Source organism: Tenebrio molitor, chromosome 7 (assembly GCF_963966145.1).
Source record: "Tenebrio molitor chromosome 7, icTenMoli1.1, whole genome shotgun sequence".
Lineage (NCBI taxonomy): Eukaryota > Metazoa > Arthropoda > Insecta > Coleoptera > Tenebrionidae > Tenebrio > Tenebrio molitor.
In genome coordinates this window covers 12599052-12614219 of record NC_091052.1, presented here as the reverse complement: position 1 = coordinate 12614219, position 15168 = coordinate 12599052, and the positions used below count along the sequence as shown (strand labels likewise).

The window sequence follows — 15168 nt, the reverse complement described above, 5'->3', positions numbered from 1 at the left end:
TGTTTAAACTGTTTATGTATATGAGTTTTAGTCCATCCAATAGCCCAATTTCGACAATTACATTTTTTTTTCAAAACTTCCCCTCTACAATTTCCAAACGCATCGGTTTAAACAAAGTTCAAATTGTTACATTCGTCGCAAAGCTTTTTGCAATGTAGTTAGGGTTATTCCCTGAGTCAGAGAATATATCTGGGTTGGTAAACAAATCAGAAAATTTAAAAATTTGAATCGCAGTGCTGCCAACTGTCAATTTTATCAAGTATTATTTCTTTGTCCACGGATTATTATTAACCTTGTGGATTGTTAAGTGCAGGTTTAAATAAAGAAATTAACTAATAGATTGTGTTTTGATGCCCATTCGACCACATTTGAATGAACAATAACGCCGACTTTGAGGTTAACCTCAAAGCAAGGCGGCATTGACAACAAGAACAGCTGACCAAAAATTCGCAAGTTAGAACTCACGTACCGTTAGTTTTGTCTTTAACAGCCTTAAATCAAGAAAGATGAGTCAACCGCCTACGAGGAGCATATGGAAAATGATCATAACGAATTTCATAAATTCGTTAAGGCCCAGACAAATCAGGGGGGACTTGAGAGGGAGCGATTATTTTGGTAATAAATATTACGAAATTCCAGCCGATCCCTCGATCGGCAAAAGAAAACCGTCGCGGTGGTTCGAACCGCCCGTAAAAGACGATTTTCAGCAGGAAATGCCTGCTGAGTGGGAGGCCTGGTTGAGGGGTAGAAGGACCCAGCCTCCAAGTGAAGAGGAAGTGATGAAGAATTTAGCTTTGATGCAAATGAAGAAGAAAAATGCGATCGCTGTGGATGCCAAGGGTGGGAAAATGACGCCCATGGAGAAAGGGATGGAGACATTTCCTAAAAGACCAGAGTATGAGCTAGCTCCAGGAAAGAAACAAGATGGATGAGGGTCAAAGTAGAAAAAATTAAATGTATATACTTTAGCTGTAAATATTGAGTATCTTAAATATACTTTTATTTATTATTAATCCTAGATTTGTGACAAGCTCAAAATCCTTTTTTTTTTTTTACTTATGAGCTACATTGGCACCTGTCAAGCTCAATCTTTATGAAGAAGCCTTAGATTGAATTAATCTGTACTTTACGGTTTTCAGCTCATCGTTCGATTTATCAGAGGATCAAGAATTATTTGAACTTTTTTTGTGTAGTTGGTTTAAAGACAAAAAGTACGGAATGACGCTACGCGGGACTTCTGCATTTTTCTTTTTCCTTGGAGGAAGGGATGTAATAAAACGCAATTTATTTCGTAATGCTTTATTTACAAAAAAAGGCAAAGTTATATGTCATTGCAAAATTATTTGAAAATTTACAGTTTAAAAAAGTCAATTGATATAAATAAAATAATTTGCACCATAAAACTTTTAAAGTTTAATACTTAACAAGAACAGTTACTCCTACACAGTAGAAAACAAAATTGTCGATCATTCCTAATATTTAACCTGAAAAATCACTATGATCAAATAGGGTTTGATCATAAAGTGATGCTTGAACCATTCTTCCCCCGAAATATCGTCCGTTGAGTGCGTCTCTTGCTTTTTCCGTTTCTGCAACAACATCCTCGTTACCCCCGCCCGACTAAAAATGCTGAAAAAACATACCCGGTGTTTCGGAGAATTCTACAAAAATTTTCACCACCACGTCGGCATTTTCGTCGTCTTCTGACTGTTTCTCGTTATAAATAATTACCCTCTCTACCGCGCCGTATTTACTACACTCCTCCTGAATTTCCTCCTGCAGCGTCTCGTCCACATCTTCCGGCCCCACCATGTTCCTCAAAATAACCACCCTCGAGTCCACCTTCCTCATCAGCTTCTGCATGACGAAGTGCCTCGCGTTCTGTCCCTTGATCGACATGTTTTCCTGCTGCTGCAGCGTCTGCGGCTCGTTCTGATCCAGCAACTTCTTCTGCAACTCCTCCTGCTGCTTCATCTGCGCCTCTTGTGCCCTCTTCATCGCCTCTTGCGCCGAATTGTTGCTAACGGGCGCCGTCGGCTGCGCCAGCGTCGGTGCGACGATGGTCGGCGGCGCGATCACCGTCTGGGGCACGGCACTCACCACCGGCGTCACGATCGTCGGCTGGATCGTGTTGTTCGGAAGCACCTGCGGTATCGCCAGTCCTGGGGGCGGAATCACCGCCGGGATGACCGCCGGCGGCGATATCACCGCTCCTGGAGCGGGCGTCACCACTGGCTGGCTCAACTTCGAGAATCCGAGGGCGACGGCGTTGCTCGCCACCGCGTCCATCGCCTGGATTTTTGCCGTCGCCGCGGCTGCCGCTACGGCCGCCGCTGTCGGCATCACGCTCGATCCGGACGAGGGTCCCAGGAGCGCGTTCGGGGGCGTTATCGCCCTGCCCACGCGCAGGTATTGACCCCCCAGGTCGAACAGGTTCATGCTGGCGATGGCCTCGTTCGCCGCCTGGGCCGTCTCGTATTCGATAAAGCCGTAGCCTTTGTGCTTGTGGCCGGAGCTTCCCTGCGCAAGTTTACAGTATATGATGGGACCGAATGCCTCAAATACGCTGCAAACATAACTGCGTTAGACGGGTTCGGACCTCCAGAAAATAAGAATCTCTCGAGTCGCACCACCTCAATAACACATTTGTTTTAATCGTTTGTGGTGAGACTTGAGATATCCTCGTGAGCGCCACCAAGTGCCAAGAAAGCGTCAAACGAGTCGCCCTCGGACGACCCCTGGTGTCGGCTTCTTGAACTGTTCTTACTCGCTACACAACTGTCAACGGACCAAAGTCAAGACTGTACCTTTTAATGTCGTCTTCCGTCAAATCTGGATGTATGGATGCGACGTATATCCTGTTGTACTGCTTGGCCTCCTCTTGTATTTCGTCGATGACGGCTTGAGCCTGGGGCATATTGCTAGGCCGTCCCACCACCTTAATGTTACGGCCACCTATCATAACTCCGTTCATTTGTTCTAACGCTAATTGCGCAGCCTCCGGTATCTCGTACTCGACAAAAGCGAATCCTTTGTGTTTTTGTGTGACAGGGTCCCAGGACATATTGATGGATTTAATTGGTCCGAACGGCAGAAACGACTGCCTAATTGTATCCTCCTTCAGTTCAAAACTGATGCTCCCAACGTACACCCTAAACCCAGTACCTTGTCACCCAGTGTTCGTCTCATATTACATATTAGTTATACATCGGATTATGGAATGGTTATAACAAATTTTGAGTCGACGGAACAATCTCGGTTTAAAAACTGAACAAATCGGCAATTTTTACGAGAGAAAAACAGAAATTGTTCCGTTGCGATGGAGAATTAAAAGAATGAATCGGCTTTGAGAAGTTTTAAGAAAACGAATTACTTTAAGATCAGATCTTATCAGCGAAATGTCATGAGTTGGAGAAAACTGGAGGCTTTCTCGACAACTTCAACTGAAAAATGATCATCATTTATCAAGATTATTACTGATGGTCAAAGCAAATCATGCAAGCTTATAATGAGTGAAGTTACATTGTTGCTCTTCAACAAAGTGCAACAACCACGAGACACACTGAATAAAAAAAGAATGAGAGTAGAGCAATGTGGGAGCAGTAGGTGAAGGCAACAATGTAAATGCTATGGACGATGAAGCGTGCTAACCTGCACATAAGGGCGAGAGCCTGCTGACGCTGGACCTGAGTCCTCTGACTAGCCATTTGCTGCAACAGAGGACAAGTGGCATGTCACAACTAGAAAACGAAAGCTTGGGGGCGAGCTCTCGCCCCCTGAGCGGGCGCGTGCGATAAGCTACGCACTAACCTGCACATTAAAACTAACACTTGATGTCTCTGGAAGGTCTTATTTTTCTGTGAAGCAAAATCTCATTAGTAAACATCTTATCATACACACAACTCCAGAAAAACGACAACTAAACGCTAAACAACCGACATCACATGTCAAATTAACGACCGACATGCTACTTTTCTCTCTAATGATAAATTAGCTTCCAGTCAAATTACTTCCGACTTGGCATCGCCAAACCAGGTATAGACAGCTAACTAAACCTTCGTACAAAACAAAAACAAAACCAAAAAAAAATAATAAAAAACCAAACAAATCTGACGTGGTGACACAAACAAAAGTGAAAGAGTCACGTCTGAGCTAAGTTTTTACAAGTGACATTTTGTTCAGTTTTCTGTTTGCATCACGATCTCGTCACGCAAAATTTCGATATGTACCTGCTGTTGGTGGGCCAAAGTCTGCTTCATCAGCACCATCCGAATGCTTTGTTCCATGGCGTATTTCTTCGCTTTACTGACTTTGTCGCTTTGATCGGACGACAGCTTCGGCAGGGCTCCTCCCAGGATTCCGGCGATCGTGTTACTTCTGGCTCCGGGACCTTAATTCCACTCGTTAGTTAAAAAAAATATATTTACAAAATCATTACGCATTACCTGTGACAACTTCTCCACCCTGTTTCAGATCATAAGTTAAACTTATTCTTTGTGATCCATCTACAACAAAATTCAATGTGAATAAAATTGCTGCTGATGGAATTTAATCGTTGAAACTATGTTAACTCAGTCCTTCGTTTACTTACAAATTTACGAATAAATTAAGTCTTTTAACAGATTCAGTTAACAGAACTTTCAAGCCAGAATAACTATCTTGTCGTAAAATACAATAAAACTAAAAATTTTGACCGCATTTCTTTAACTGAAGCCAAAAAAATGTTTCACAACGAAAAACAAGATAATTCATTAAATGAAAACTAAAAAAAAAAATAATAATATATGTAATTTTGAATTTTTTTACTAAATCAACAAACCATTTCGCAACAGACTATCGACATAAGAAACATTTTTATACCTGAAAGCATGAATACAGTTAAACAAAGGTGTTCATGCTTCCAGATTCGGATTACAATATTCCACCGTAGGAGTGAGTGTCTGGAAAACATGGACATTCTGGAAAACTAGACTGTGAAAAGTTATTTTGAAGAGTTTTCCAATTTAAACAAAATATATTTTGTGATCTTCCATAACACGTTGATCGCAAATTTAACAAATTAAAAGATAGAAACAATATATTACAGGTTCCTCAACTTGTAGAAAAAAACGCACAAACAAAATTACTAAATATAAACTAGGGTACTACAAAACAGGAAAAAATCGTATCTTTTATTTTCCATGACTTAAAAAAATGATTTGTATTTTTTTTTCTGAATGAAACAATGAATATCACTCAGAATCATTTCCGCAGTTTTATTTCTATTTTATTGTGTGGTTAAGGATGATAAAAAAAACGCATAAAACGCCGTTAAATAATTGCAAACTGGTGGTGATTGAGCTTATCGATCTGTAAATAAATTAGGGCTGACCTGAGGTCTTTGGACATTAGTTTTTCACACAATTGTGAGTCTGAGGTAATATTAAATCATGCATTGCAACTATAGAATGCGCAGTAACGATTTGCGCACGTTACTGCGCCGTATGTTACTACTGAAGTTGTTGGGAAATTTGGTGATTGTGAACGAGATTTGCGCAAAAAAAAACTGATCTAACAAAAACTTGCTGAAAGTGTCAGGTAGTAAAAGGGCTGCGCTTTACTACCCCATCACAGAGAATCGAGAAAGTGTGTTAAAAAATATGTACATTTTGTAGTTCTTGCACGTAGTTTGCAGACGGCGGTCAAGTCAAGCCTCTAGTAACGTAACAACTCGAAACTGGTTGCACCTAACTGTATCTGGAAACACAAAGAGAAAATAGATATGTCTAAAACAACCGGATTGACCTGGCGATTTATTCAAACGAAACATGTTGAATGAGTATGTGTTTGGCCGTGTTGTGGATGTGATCAAAACGGAAGTGAAAAACTCATACTCAAACACACATAAATTATTCTTTGGTTTTCCTACCATGTAACCGTGTAGGCTACGGTTACAGCATTTCGTTCAACTCCACGTGAGGCTACGTTCTGGCAGATCTCATTTCTGGAACATCTCAAGCAGACATCGCACATTAGTATGGGTGTCCCGTACTTGAGGCTCTATACCTTACTAACATCAATAGTCAAAATTAATACTTACTGTCAATTTTCGGGACCTTCGGCGGCGGGTCCTCGGTACCGGGGGCGGGTGGTTCCGCTTCTTCTTGATTGTTCATCGGTTCCGGCTGCAACGTTTACTATAGTAACACCGCGAAAGAGCATCGATACGCCTCGGTCATCAGGCCGTCGAACTCACCATATTTGCACCTCCGTTCAACACTAGACGCTCCTGCTGATAGGTCGTCATCATGTTTGCACAAATTTCCTTCTTTTAACGAAAAAAGGACCACGAAAGTCGCTTTTTACCATAAAAATAACAAAATTACTGCTTCACAACAAAATGGCGTACACTTTATGTCAATCGGATCAATAAAAATGATGGATGAACCTGGTCGGTAAAGTCGCTTGCGGTCGATAACACGACATCGAAAGCGCACAATTTAAATTTCCAAAATTGTAGATTCAAAGTTGTTACAGTAGATAAATTCCGTTACGCAAAGGGTTTTTTGTAAACGTTTTCGGACAAAACCCTCGATCAAACGAGAACTTTATTCATGGGGGAATGATTGCATAATTACAAGAAACGTTTACAGGCTATTTTACCCATGAAATCTTTTACGCTTTAATTATTTTAAGATTTGTTCGTTTTGCTTTGGGCAATCTGTAAGTGTGATTGTGACCTTTGACCATTTTACAGATATTTATTTTTACAATATGTTAATAATTAAGAAATCGATAACAGCTGGGACAGCTGTCAACTGTCAGCATGTGTTGAGGTTATGATAAAAAAAAGTTTAAAGAGAAAATAATTTAATGTGAAAACTTTGGACTGAATAATGGATGTAACGTTGTTAATAGCATTAGCTGCCGTTGTTTTATTGTTTATTTTGAGTATAGCTCTATTTTTCCGAAAAACTGAAAAACCCAAACAAGGTAAGTACCCCTTTGTTTCAACATATGTTCGATTTTTTCTTAAATATTAAACCAACAAAATTGGTATAGATGAGAGGCCGAGACCCGCTCCCAATCGCGTTCGTGAAGGGGTTCCGCGACGGGCCCAGCTGGCCAGGAACAGAGGAGCACGATTAAGAGCAAATGGTAAGAAGTCTAATTGTCATTTCTTTTTTTGTAAGTGGATGTTTAGCGGCAGCTCAAGAGCCCCCACCTTCTGACGAGGAAAACAACAGGAACGAGCACGAAAATGACGTAGAGATTCCCGACGGTGCGAAGATCGGCGCCAAGAAGAAGGCCAAACTTGAAGCCAAGGCTGAGAAAAAAGCGCAACGCGAAGCAGAAGAGCACAGTCGAGCAGAAAAGAAAAAACGCGAGCAGCAGGCCGAAGAAGAGCGCCGAAAAGCCGAGGCGAAACTCGAAGCGGAAGAAAAGCGCATAGAAGAAGAGGAGCGCAAAGCAAAAGAGGAGAAGGAGCGGCGCGAGTACGAGGAATATTTGAAGATGAAGGAAGCGTTTTCGGTGGAAGAGGAAGGCTACGAAGAGGGCGACGACGGAAACGAGACGAATCTGTTGCAAGAGTTTGTCAATTACATTAAGAATAACAAAGTGGTGGTGATTGAAGATTTGGCGGCGCACTTCAAGCTGAAAACGCAAGCCGCCATCGACAGAATCAAGGATTTGCAAAAAGATGATATTCTCACAGGAGTCATCGACGATCGAGGGAAATTTATCTACGTTTCTCAAGACGAAATGGATGCCGTTGCGAAGTTTATCCGGCAGAGGGGGCGAGTCTCCATCGCCGAACTCGCGGAAAATAGCAATAAATTGATTAATTTAACACCTGTAAATGCTGCCGCCAATTAAATACAAACTTAACGTTGTTTTCGTAATTTTGAGCGTTTTGACTGAATTGCAGCCTCGGCCGGATTAAGCCCACCAGAGGGCGCTTCACCTGACAACTTCCTTTTCCCATTCAATAATAACACTCAAAATGAAAATAATTAAATTCTTTATTCTCGACTTGCCTCAACAACAATGTCTAATGGATTGTTAATGCTTAAATCTTCTTCACTGTGCGGAACTTGATTGGAATAGTTTGGAGTACGACGCAGTCAAATTTACTCGCTCATTTCTTCGTCGTCTTCCTCTTCACTTGTAAAGTCGGGTTGACACGTTTGCTCCTCGCATTTCGGACAGTTACAAGCGAACAGATAGTTCTCCATCAGCTCTTTCCTCCGGGAATGCCTCGACCGCTGCAGATTACACTCGTCCAGATAACTAATACAAATTTCTTCCCCTTCCTGAACATCCCTCACAGCCACCAGCGACAACTTGTTATTGTTATGAAGATAAGTCGGTTCGGCGTTCGGAACACAACTGTGATTACAAGCGCTTTGCAACGTAAACAGCGCAACTCCCTCATTGTTTAAGAAATTTCCCGAGTGCGAATCCATATCTTCGTACAATTTGTCGATGAACTTGTCCAAAACTGCGCGTTCCTCGTCTGTTATAGCCAAGTCCGACGTCCTCGTCACCCATTGACTTATAGCACTAGTCCCTACTCCCTGTCCGTTAGTACCGATCAACGCCAACAAACCTTGGAAACCTACGGGGGTCAAAAACTGTTCGATTCCCTCGTGAGGAAGACACTGCAAAAGAAGATTGTGCAGGAGAGACTGCTGACTGGCGTACTTCTCCCCCAACAATTTGTGGGCAAGTTCGGCGTCTTCGTTGACTGTCCGGTGGCAAAATTGCAGAGTTTGTTCTATTGCTAATTCGCGATTGGAGGATTGGGTAATGCGAGCCAAGAGGCGAACTATTAACATGATCGTGTTGGTTTCGGGGGGGTAGTGAACGTGTCTGCGATAGAAAAAATACAAATCTTAGAGACTGTTGGAGTTGGAATATCGTACATACTTCCAAGCTTCGTTGAGTTGCTCCAGAGGGTGGTAGTTGTTTCTTTCGGTGGTTTGTAAACAGAGGATTCTGTGGTATTGGTTGTAAGCCGCAGATTGACATTCCACGGAGCAATATTCGGTACCGCACAAGCTGCACGAGGTGAATTTTGCTTTGTCGGTGGCACAGCATTCAGGGAAGGGTAGTTCTAGGTCGGGTTTGCCAGTCAGGCGTTGAGCATTCTCTTGAGCGGTTTCTAATGGTCTGGCAAATAATCGAACAAAAACAACTGACGTAAAAAACGCAACTCTTGAAATGAAACGCAACTTGTATTCACAAAAAATTTCCAACAAAGAACTAAGTCCCAAAGACAGCGTATGGGTCCGGTATGGGTAAGAAATTTGTTAAAAAAGAATTACTTGGTTTTCTTAACAGTATTTAAACTCCCAATCAGTGGCATAACATGTACAAAAGTTTATTAATCAATTGGAATGAACTAAAAATGCTTATGAAAGAGGTGGTTAACACAGAGCATGTGTTTTTTGTGGACAAAATACAGCCTGAAATAAACTGACATGCCGCCTATTAGTCGAATGAATGAGACACGTCACAAAGAATTTTAAATGCGTAAATACCGCCAAGGCAGTGGCAAAAGACATATCTGTTGGGATTTATCTAAATTTACTAAAGTGGGGTAGTAGGCTTTAATTCTTCTTTTGAGATAAACATCGTTTTGGCCCAATCCTTTTTGGTACTCACTTTAAGCAATGGTCGCATGCTTTATATTGGTACGCCGCGTTCCATGAGAACTGGCAGGATACTAGTGGTTCCTCTTCGAAAATAACAGACCCACTTTTGAAAAATTTCTTGGCAAATAATCCTTTGCCCTACAAACAAACACAGTTAATACAAAATATTCATTATAACAGTTGATTAAAACAACTTTGGAATTGTCTACGATGCGCACTTCCACATCCATGCTTCCAATTTTCTCGTGTTTACATGTGAGTCGGCACAAAATTTGAGGTTATGTTCCAACTTCCAACTGGTGCAAGAAGCGCTCCAGTCTGGAAAAGCTCATCTAATCATAGCACTCATTTCAGTCGATGTAAATAGAATAACGAATGAATTCATCAAAATAGACGACTAGTTTAAGTAGGAGACATGAAGAAGGTATTTGTCACTGTTGGGACCACAAAGTTTGAAAAACTCATTGAGGAACTCTCAAAAGATGAACTTCTGGATATTTTGTACTCGTTGGGGTACACGTTGGTACAATTTCAGGTGGGTTCAGGTGCCTACAAGAGAAATGAGGAACACTCAAAAATCCAAGTGAAGTACCACCCCTATTTTGAAAATTTTGATGAAGAGATTGCAAGTGCAGATTTGGTCATCAGTCATGCAGGGGCAGGAACATGTTTAGAGGTGTTAAAAAAGCAAAAACCTTTGATTGTTGTAACAAATGAAGATTTGATGGACAATCATCAGACTGAACTTGCAGAAGAGTTAGCTAGGCAAGGCTATTTAAAATGTTGCACCCCAACTAGTTTAAAGAGTGTACTGCAAGAGGACAAGTTTGGTGATGTCAAGACATATCCAAAAGCCAATCCTGCGTCATTTTCACGGTATTTGGACAAATGTATGGGTTTTGAAACTAACTTGATGTAAATAGAAATTTATTACAAACAATAAATATTAGAAAAAGATTTATACAAGCTTTTTTGCTTCAAAGAAACTCTTCAAGTGTTTCATTTGCCAAGCGCCCATCGCCAGCAAGACGGCGGTTTGTGTGACAGACCACCACAACACTCTAGAATTTGTACTTTCACTAGTTTGGCGGAAACGCTCCTCACGGTACTACAACAGAAAAATCAGTACTATGCTAATTTCTTTCTCAAAACTCTAACCCTTTGGTAGTTTTGCTCCTTTGTAATTTGGTCCACTTGATCCAGCAACTGTCTAACCCTCAACTGCAACTCTGACAGTTTTTCTTTTTGTACCACCTCCCCATAGTTGACTGCATGTTCTCCCACCTGGATGTCCAGATGGACTCTCAACTGGGACCCACTGAACCAAGCTGAGCTGTTTGAGTACATGCAAATCACGTGTTCACCTGGGGTGTGAGACGTGAACGAAATTTTTCCTTCAGAGCTGTAGACACGGGATAAGAGAGTTTTATCGTCTGGATCTCTGACTTCCACGTGCATGCCTATACCGGGGGAGGACGGCATGAAACCGCCACTGCGCGGGTCATATAACTCTACTTTGTAGTTGACTGAAACAGGTTTTGATTGATAGGGGAGTTCCAAGAAGTTCGGGAACTAGGTTTGGGAACTGTACCTACGACATTAGTCTCGTCTGGAATCTCTTCAATGAAACATTTTCTTTCTGTTTCGCCGATGTGGAAGTACAGGGAGTGGCTGAAGTGGAACAAAGCACAGAACAACAAGAAACTTAAATTATACGCGCTAGACATTGCAATTATTATATTTATTCGTTTTAAGTTAGTTTACACGTCACTTTCTGGATTCTAAAAGTGGACACAGTGACGTATGACGTATGTCACTTGTCAACAACACAAATACGGCAGTCACCCGGTAAATTTAAATTTGCGATTCTATATTATGCAGCAGAGATTTTTTATTTGAATCAGTTAACGTAAGATTACGATATTTCACGGTTAAAATGTAATTTTGTATAATTTTGGTTTATATAATTATAAAAAAAATGTTCTTGCTTAAACATTGTAATGGAAGTTACTAGAATTAGTTGGTGATAAAATGAAAAACACCAGAACGTTCGTCGTTTATTGATTGACCAATTTATTTGTGACTTGACACAAAACATAACCTCATTGTGATGGCTGTGGGTGTATAGTTGTCAAATTTAAGGCGTCACTTAAACCCTAGTGGATCAGCGCATCAGCAGCTGTGAGTTCTTAGTTAGTGTACTTCGATGAAGGAAGCGTCTCCACCGGTTTCCGCGATGGCCACTCCAACAAACAGTAGTGGCAACTTAGTCGACGAATTTGAAGAAGCCTTCCAGGTAACGTCCCCCAACGACTGAACGCAACCCCCAATCCCTTCCAACCCTCCGACTGCCGATTCCCAACTAATTTCGAGTTTCGTTGCAGCACTGCCTCAACGTCCTGACAAAAGAAGAAGCAGTCCCGTCGTTGGACAAAGACGAAATGAAACTAGAAGTAGAGCAGACGACGTTGAGATTCATAGATCTGGCCCGACAGATGGAAGCTTTCTTCCTCCAGAAGCGATTTTTACTGTCGGTGTTGAAGCCTGAAATGGTCGTGAAAGAAGACATCAACGAGTTCCGCCTGGAACTGGCGCGGAAAGATGAGTTGCTGAAACGTCATCACGACAAAATCGCGGTTTGGCAAAACTTATTGGCTGATCTGCAAGGCTACGCGAAAAGCCCGGCCCAAGGCAGCGCCACCCCCACTCTAAACAACGGCGGATCAGTGCCGCCGAGCCCGATGGGAGCGATGGGCGGCAGTCAGACGCCCAATCCTATGATGGTGTCCGGGATGTCTACGACGATGCAACAGCAGCTGCAGCAGCAACAACAGCTCCAACAAATGCAGCAACAGCAGCAGATGCAACAAATGCAACAACAGCAAATACAACAGCTTCAGCAGCAGATGCAGGTAGACCGACGTTGATCTCATCAAGAGCATGATTGTTGTAGATATTTATTTGTAGTGCATTTTTTTAAGTTACTAAATTTTAAGCGATTTTAGTTGACTAAAGCTTCATCTAATGTGTAATTTTTTACGTCAGAAATATGTAAGCATTTGGCAGTGTAAAGATGAATTTCTATTAGATGCAGTTATTATAGTATTCCTGCCCGTATTATATATGTATATTTGTATACTAACTCTCAGGGTTTTTAGAAGTGGCAATACTTTATAAAGATCAAATGAATGTGATATGTACAATGTAGGATTATGTTGTACGAAAAAGTAGTATACGTTGTCAACTTGCTCAAATGTGCCTTTACTAGAAATTTTGTTCTCATTCTCAATAAATGTTCATTTACCTTCTCAAGTTTGTATAACAAAATTTATAGTTTATTGCAAATCGTATGATGTAATTTCGATCTTTCTATTATGTAAGATTTGTAAAAGACTGTTTAATACAATAAATGTTCCAAAAACACGTGGTCTCGTTATTTTCAAAATTCTGCTCTAAAAATAGAGGGTTGGTATGCACAATATCATAGCCGTAGAGCTTCTCGCTCGATGTGTGGTGATGCTCGAAAGCATTGTCCGAGCTGGACTCGGCTGGATTAACCGAGTGTAGTCGCAGGTTCCTCCCGGGATGGCGGGCGGCGGGGTGGGAGTGGGCCCCGGGATGGTTTCCCCGCAGCAGGCCATGTTCATGCAACAGCAGGCGATGGGGGGCCCTCGCGGCCCTTTTACCCAACAAGGCCCCGGTGGGGTTCTCCAGGGACCTCTGGCCTACCTTGAGAAAACTACGAGTAATATAGGTATACTCGCGCTCCAGTTTTACATAAGTGTTATATGTTCTTTCGGCAGGCATGACGGATGGGAGAAGGTGACGCGGGCGCGGGAGGGGGCGAGGTAGAGGCAGGGGCAGAGGTAGAGGTCGCGGCCGCGGATCTTTGCCAGATTACGTTTCCCCATAATGATCCCCCTCCCGAAGCCGGGACACCAGGAGGAGGTGTCCTGGCGAGCGGCCAGCATTCCACCAAGGGGACGTCCTAGCGGATCTTTTATGTGCATGTAGTTAGTGGTACACCCTTAGAATAGATGTTGAGCAAGTTACTTCTTCAAATAAGCAATGGTTAAAGACGTGTAGATGACGAGGTTCTTTCATTTATTTCGAGTTTTCTTGTTCTCACAAGTACAACATGTTCAATCTTACAAATGTCACAGCTACGCGACTAAAACTATCAGTTTCGATGAAAATCTGTAAATCATCCCCTTATTCACCTCCCTTATTCACAAAGCACAGCAGAGCTTTATATCCTTCATACTTGTCAGAGCTTTGGTGCTTAATGGGCAATGTCGGTAACTGTGATTTCTGTAAAATGCGATGGTAGAACAAAGACAAGTTAGGGCAAATTTGGGTTGAAAAGAACCGTTTGGTAACGTTAAAACAATAAAAACACCCTCGCGTACTTCTGGAGTCTTACGTTCATTATTTTTAAATAAAAAATATACGTATGTTTTTGTTAAGAAAAATGTTCGTTACGCAGATTGACCGCAAAAGATGGTGCCATTGCAAAAGAAACGAAATTATGCAAGGTTTTTGTTTTTTAATCAATGAGGATCAAAGATTGTGCGTGTGAGACATCAAGATGTTTACTTTTACCATTTGTATGGTTCTTGACCATTCGGGTTATTGGCAACTTGCAAACAGCGATATAGCGCCATTTGTAAAAATTAGTGACATTTTTACCATTTATAATATTATCAAGAGTGAAAATATCGTGCAAGGTGTTGCTCACTTATCCAGTGGATAACAATACAATAGAAATAAGCGTTGCACTACGCTTATTGCTTTTGCACGTTTTCAGTAATTTAACATAATTAAAATAGTGACTTGTAAATTATCAAAGTATAAACTACTATACCATGTCGACCAAAGATGACGTGAAGGCCTTAATTAAGTAATAAAAATAAATTGAGACAATTGTAGTGGAATTAAGTTTGTGTTCGGAGTTATCGAAGAACTCGAAATTGATCGAATTCTTTTTGTAGTTTGTTTCTGGTTTAGATGTCGCTCATTTCCCGTTCAAACTAGTTCAAACGCTCAATTTCTCGGTCTTTGATAGTTCGTAGATAGTTTGTAGGTAATGTTGGGCTGTTTTCGTTGCTCGTCACTATATTTAACTTAATTTTGGGTGGCAAATTATTGTATTCGGACTGTGATCACTTTATATCAGTTAAAATTAGTTGAAACGAACAAGGCCAGTGAAGGACTCGGAAATATTGAACTCTCTCGACTTTCTCACTATCACAAGTGATAAGTGGAACTGTACTTATCTCGACCGGCTCTTGTACGCAATCATTGTTTCTTGGTCCACATGGGATAAAATCGCTAAATCTAATAGAGCAATCGACACACTTATAAACTTATGCAGCACTCTAAAATAAGGAATTTAAAGGACAGTTGTGATTATCGTTTACAGTTTTTGTAACGTGCTGATTTCGTTGTTTTAAATATGTAACGTTACCGAATTTCAAAATTGTGATATAATAAATTATAATGAAATAAATTATACTCGAAAAGTGTTATA

At 41.3% G+C, this 15168-nt stretch overlaps 6 protein-coding genes across 13 annotated transcripts; 3 read left to right on the top strand and 3 right to left on the bottom strand.

The window, feature by feature from the left end:
- The first annotated feature begins 238 nt into the window (after positions 1-238).
- Positions 239-1013, top strand: LOC138136077 (NADH dehydrogenase [ubiquinone] 1 alpha subcomplex assembly factor 2). The gene has a single exon (XM_069055159.1). The coding sequence runs from the start codon at positions 507-509 to the stop codon at positions 930-932; it is 426 nt and encodes a 141-aa protein (XP_068911260.1). The 5' UTR covers positions 239-506; the 3' UTR covers positions 933-1013.
- Positions 1014-1283: 270 nt separating this feature from the next.
- On the bottom strand, positions 1284-6420 carry hfp (Poly(U)-binding-splicing factor hfp). 7 transcript variants are annotated; one of them, XM_069055133.1, is made up of 9 exons: positions 6236-6300; positions 5909-6164; positions 5646-5736; positions 4446-4505; positions 4230-4390; positions 3652-3710; positions 2808-3152; positions 1644-2566; positions 1284-1589 (listed from the first exon to the last, which is right to left on the bottom strand). In XM_069055133.1, exons 5-9 carry the CDS (start codon positions 4284-4286, stop codon positions 1480-1482), a joined length of 1494 nt encoding a protein of 497 aa, XP_068911234.1. In that variant the 5' UTR covers positions 4287-4390; positions 4446-4505; positions 5646-5736; positions 5909-6164; positions 6236-6300; the 3' UTR covers positions 1284-1479. The 7 variants fall into 7 exon arrangements, with proteins under 7 accessions (XP_068911234.1, XP_068911233.1, XP_068911236.1 ...); XM_069055132.1 differs by having other exon boundaries at positions 4446-5736; positions 5909-5992; positions 6080-6164; positions 6236-6292; XM_069055135.1 differs by lacking the exon at positions 5646-5736 and having other exon boundaries at positions 5909-5992; positions 6080-6164; positions 6236-6292.
- A 340-nt stretch (positions 6421-6760) lies between these two features.
- Ddrgk1 (DDRGK domain containing 1) lies at positions 6761-7883 on the top strand. The gene is made up of 3 exons (XM_069055145.1): positions 6761-6972; positions 7042-7137; positions 7184-7883. Exons 1-3 carry the CDS (start codon positions 6876-6878, stop codon positions 7855-7857), a joined length of 867 nt encoding a protein of 288 aa, XP_068911246.1. The 5' UTR covers positions 6761-6875; the 3' UTR covers positions 7858-7883.
- A 102-nt stretch (positions 7884-7985) lies between these two features.
- Positions 7986-10464, bottom strand: Smyd5 (SET and MYND domain containing, class 5). Its single transcript, XM_069055142.1, has 4 exons — positions 9833-10464; positions 9649-9776; positions 8911-9153; positions 7986-8853 (listed from the first exon to the last, which is right to left on the bottom strand). The coding sequence occupies exons 1-4, from the start codon at positions 9866-9868 to the stop codon at positions 8112-8114; spliced, it is 1149 nt and encodes a 382-aa protein (XP_068911243.1). The 5' UTR covers positions 9869-10464; the 3' UTR covers positions 7986-8111.
- An 88-nt stretch (positions 10465-10552) lies between these two features.
- Positions 10553-11462, bottom strand: eca (eclair). The gene is made up of 3 exons (XM_069055157.1): positions 11230-11462; positions 10797-11164; positions 10553-10746 (listed from the first exon to the last, which is right to left on the bottom strand). Exons 1-3 carry the CDS (start codon positions 11363-11365, stop codon positions 10597-10599), a joined length of 654 nt encoding a protein of 217 aa, XP_068911258.1. The 5' UTR covers positions 11366-11462; the 3' UTR covers positions 10553-10596.
- A 214-nt stretch (positions 11463-11676) lies between these two features.
- On the top strand, positions 11677-15160 carry MED28 (mediator complex subunit 28). 2 transcript variants are annotated; one of them, XM_069055148.1, is made up of 4 exons: positions 11677-11934; positions 12023-12550; positions 13206-13392; positions 13442-15160. In XM_069055148.1, exons 1-4 carry the CDS (start codon positions 11845-11847, stop codon positions 13462-13464), a joined length of 828 nt encoding a protein of 275 aa, XP_068911249.1. In that variant the 5' UTR covers positions 11677-11844; the 3' UTR covers positions 13465-15160. The 2 variants fall into 2 exon arrangements, with proteins under 2 accessions (XP_068911249.1, XP_068911250.1); XM_069055149.1 differs by having other exon boundaries at positions 11680-11934; positions 13212-13392.
- The last annotated feature ends 8 nt before the right edge of the window (positions 15161-15168 follow it).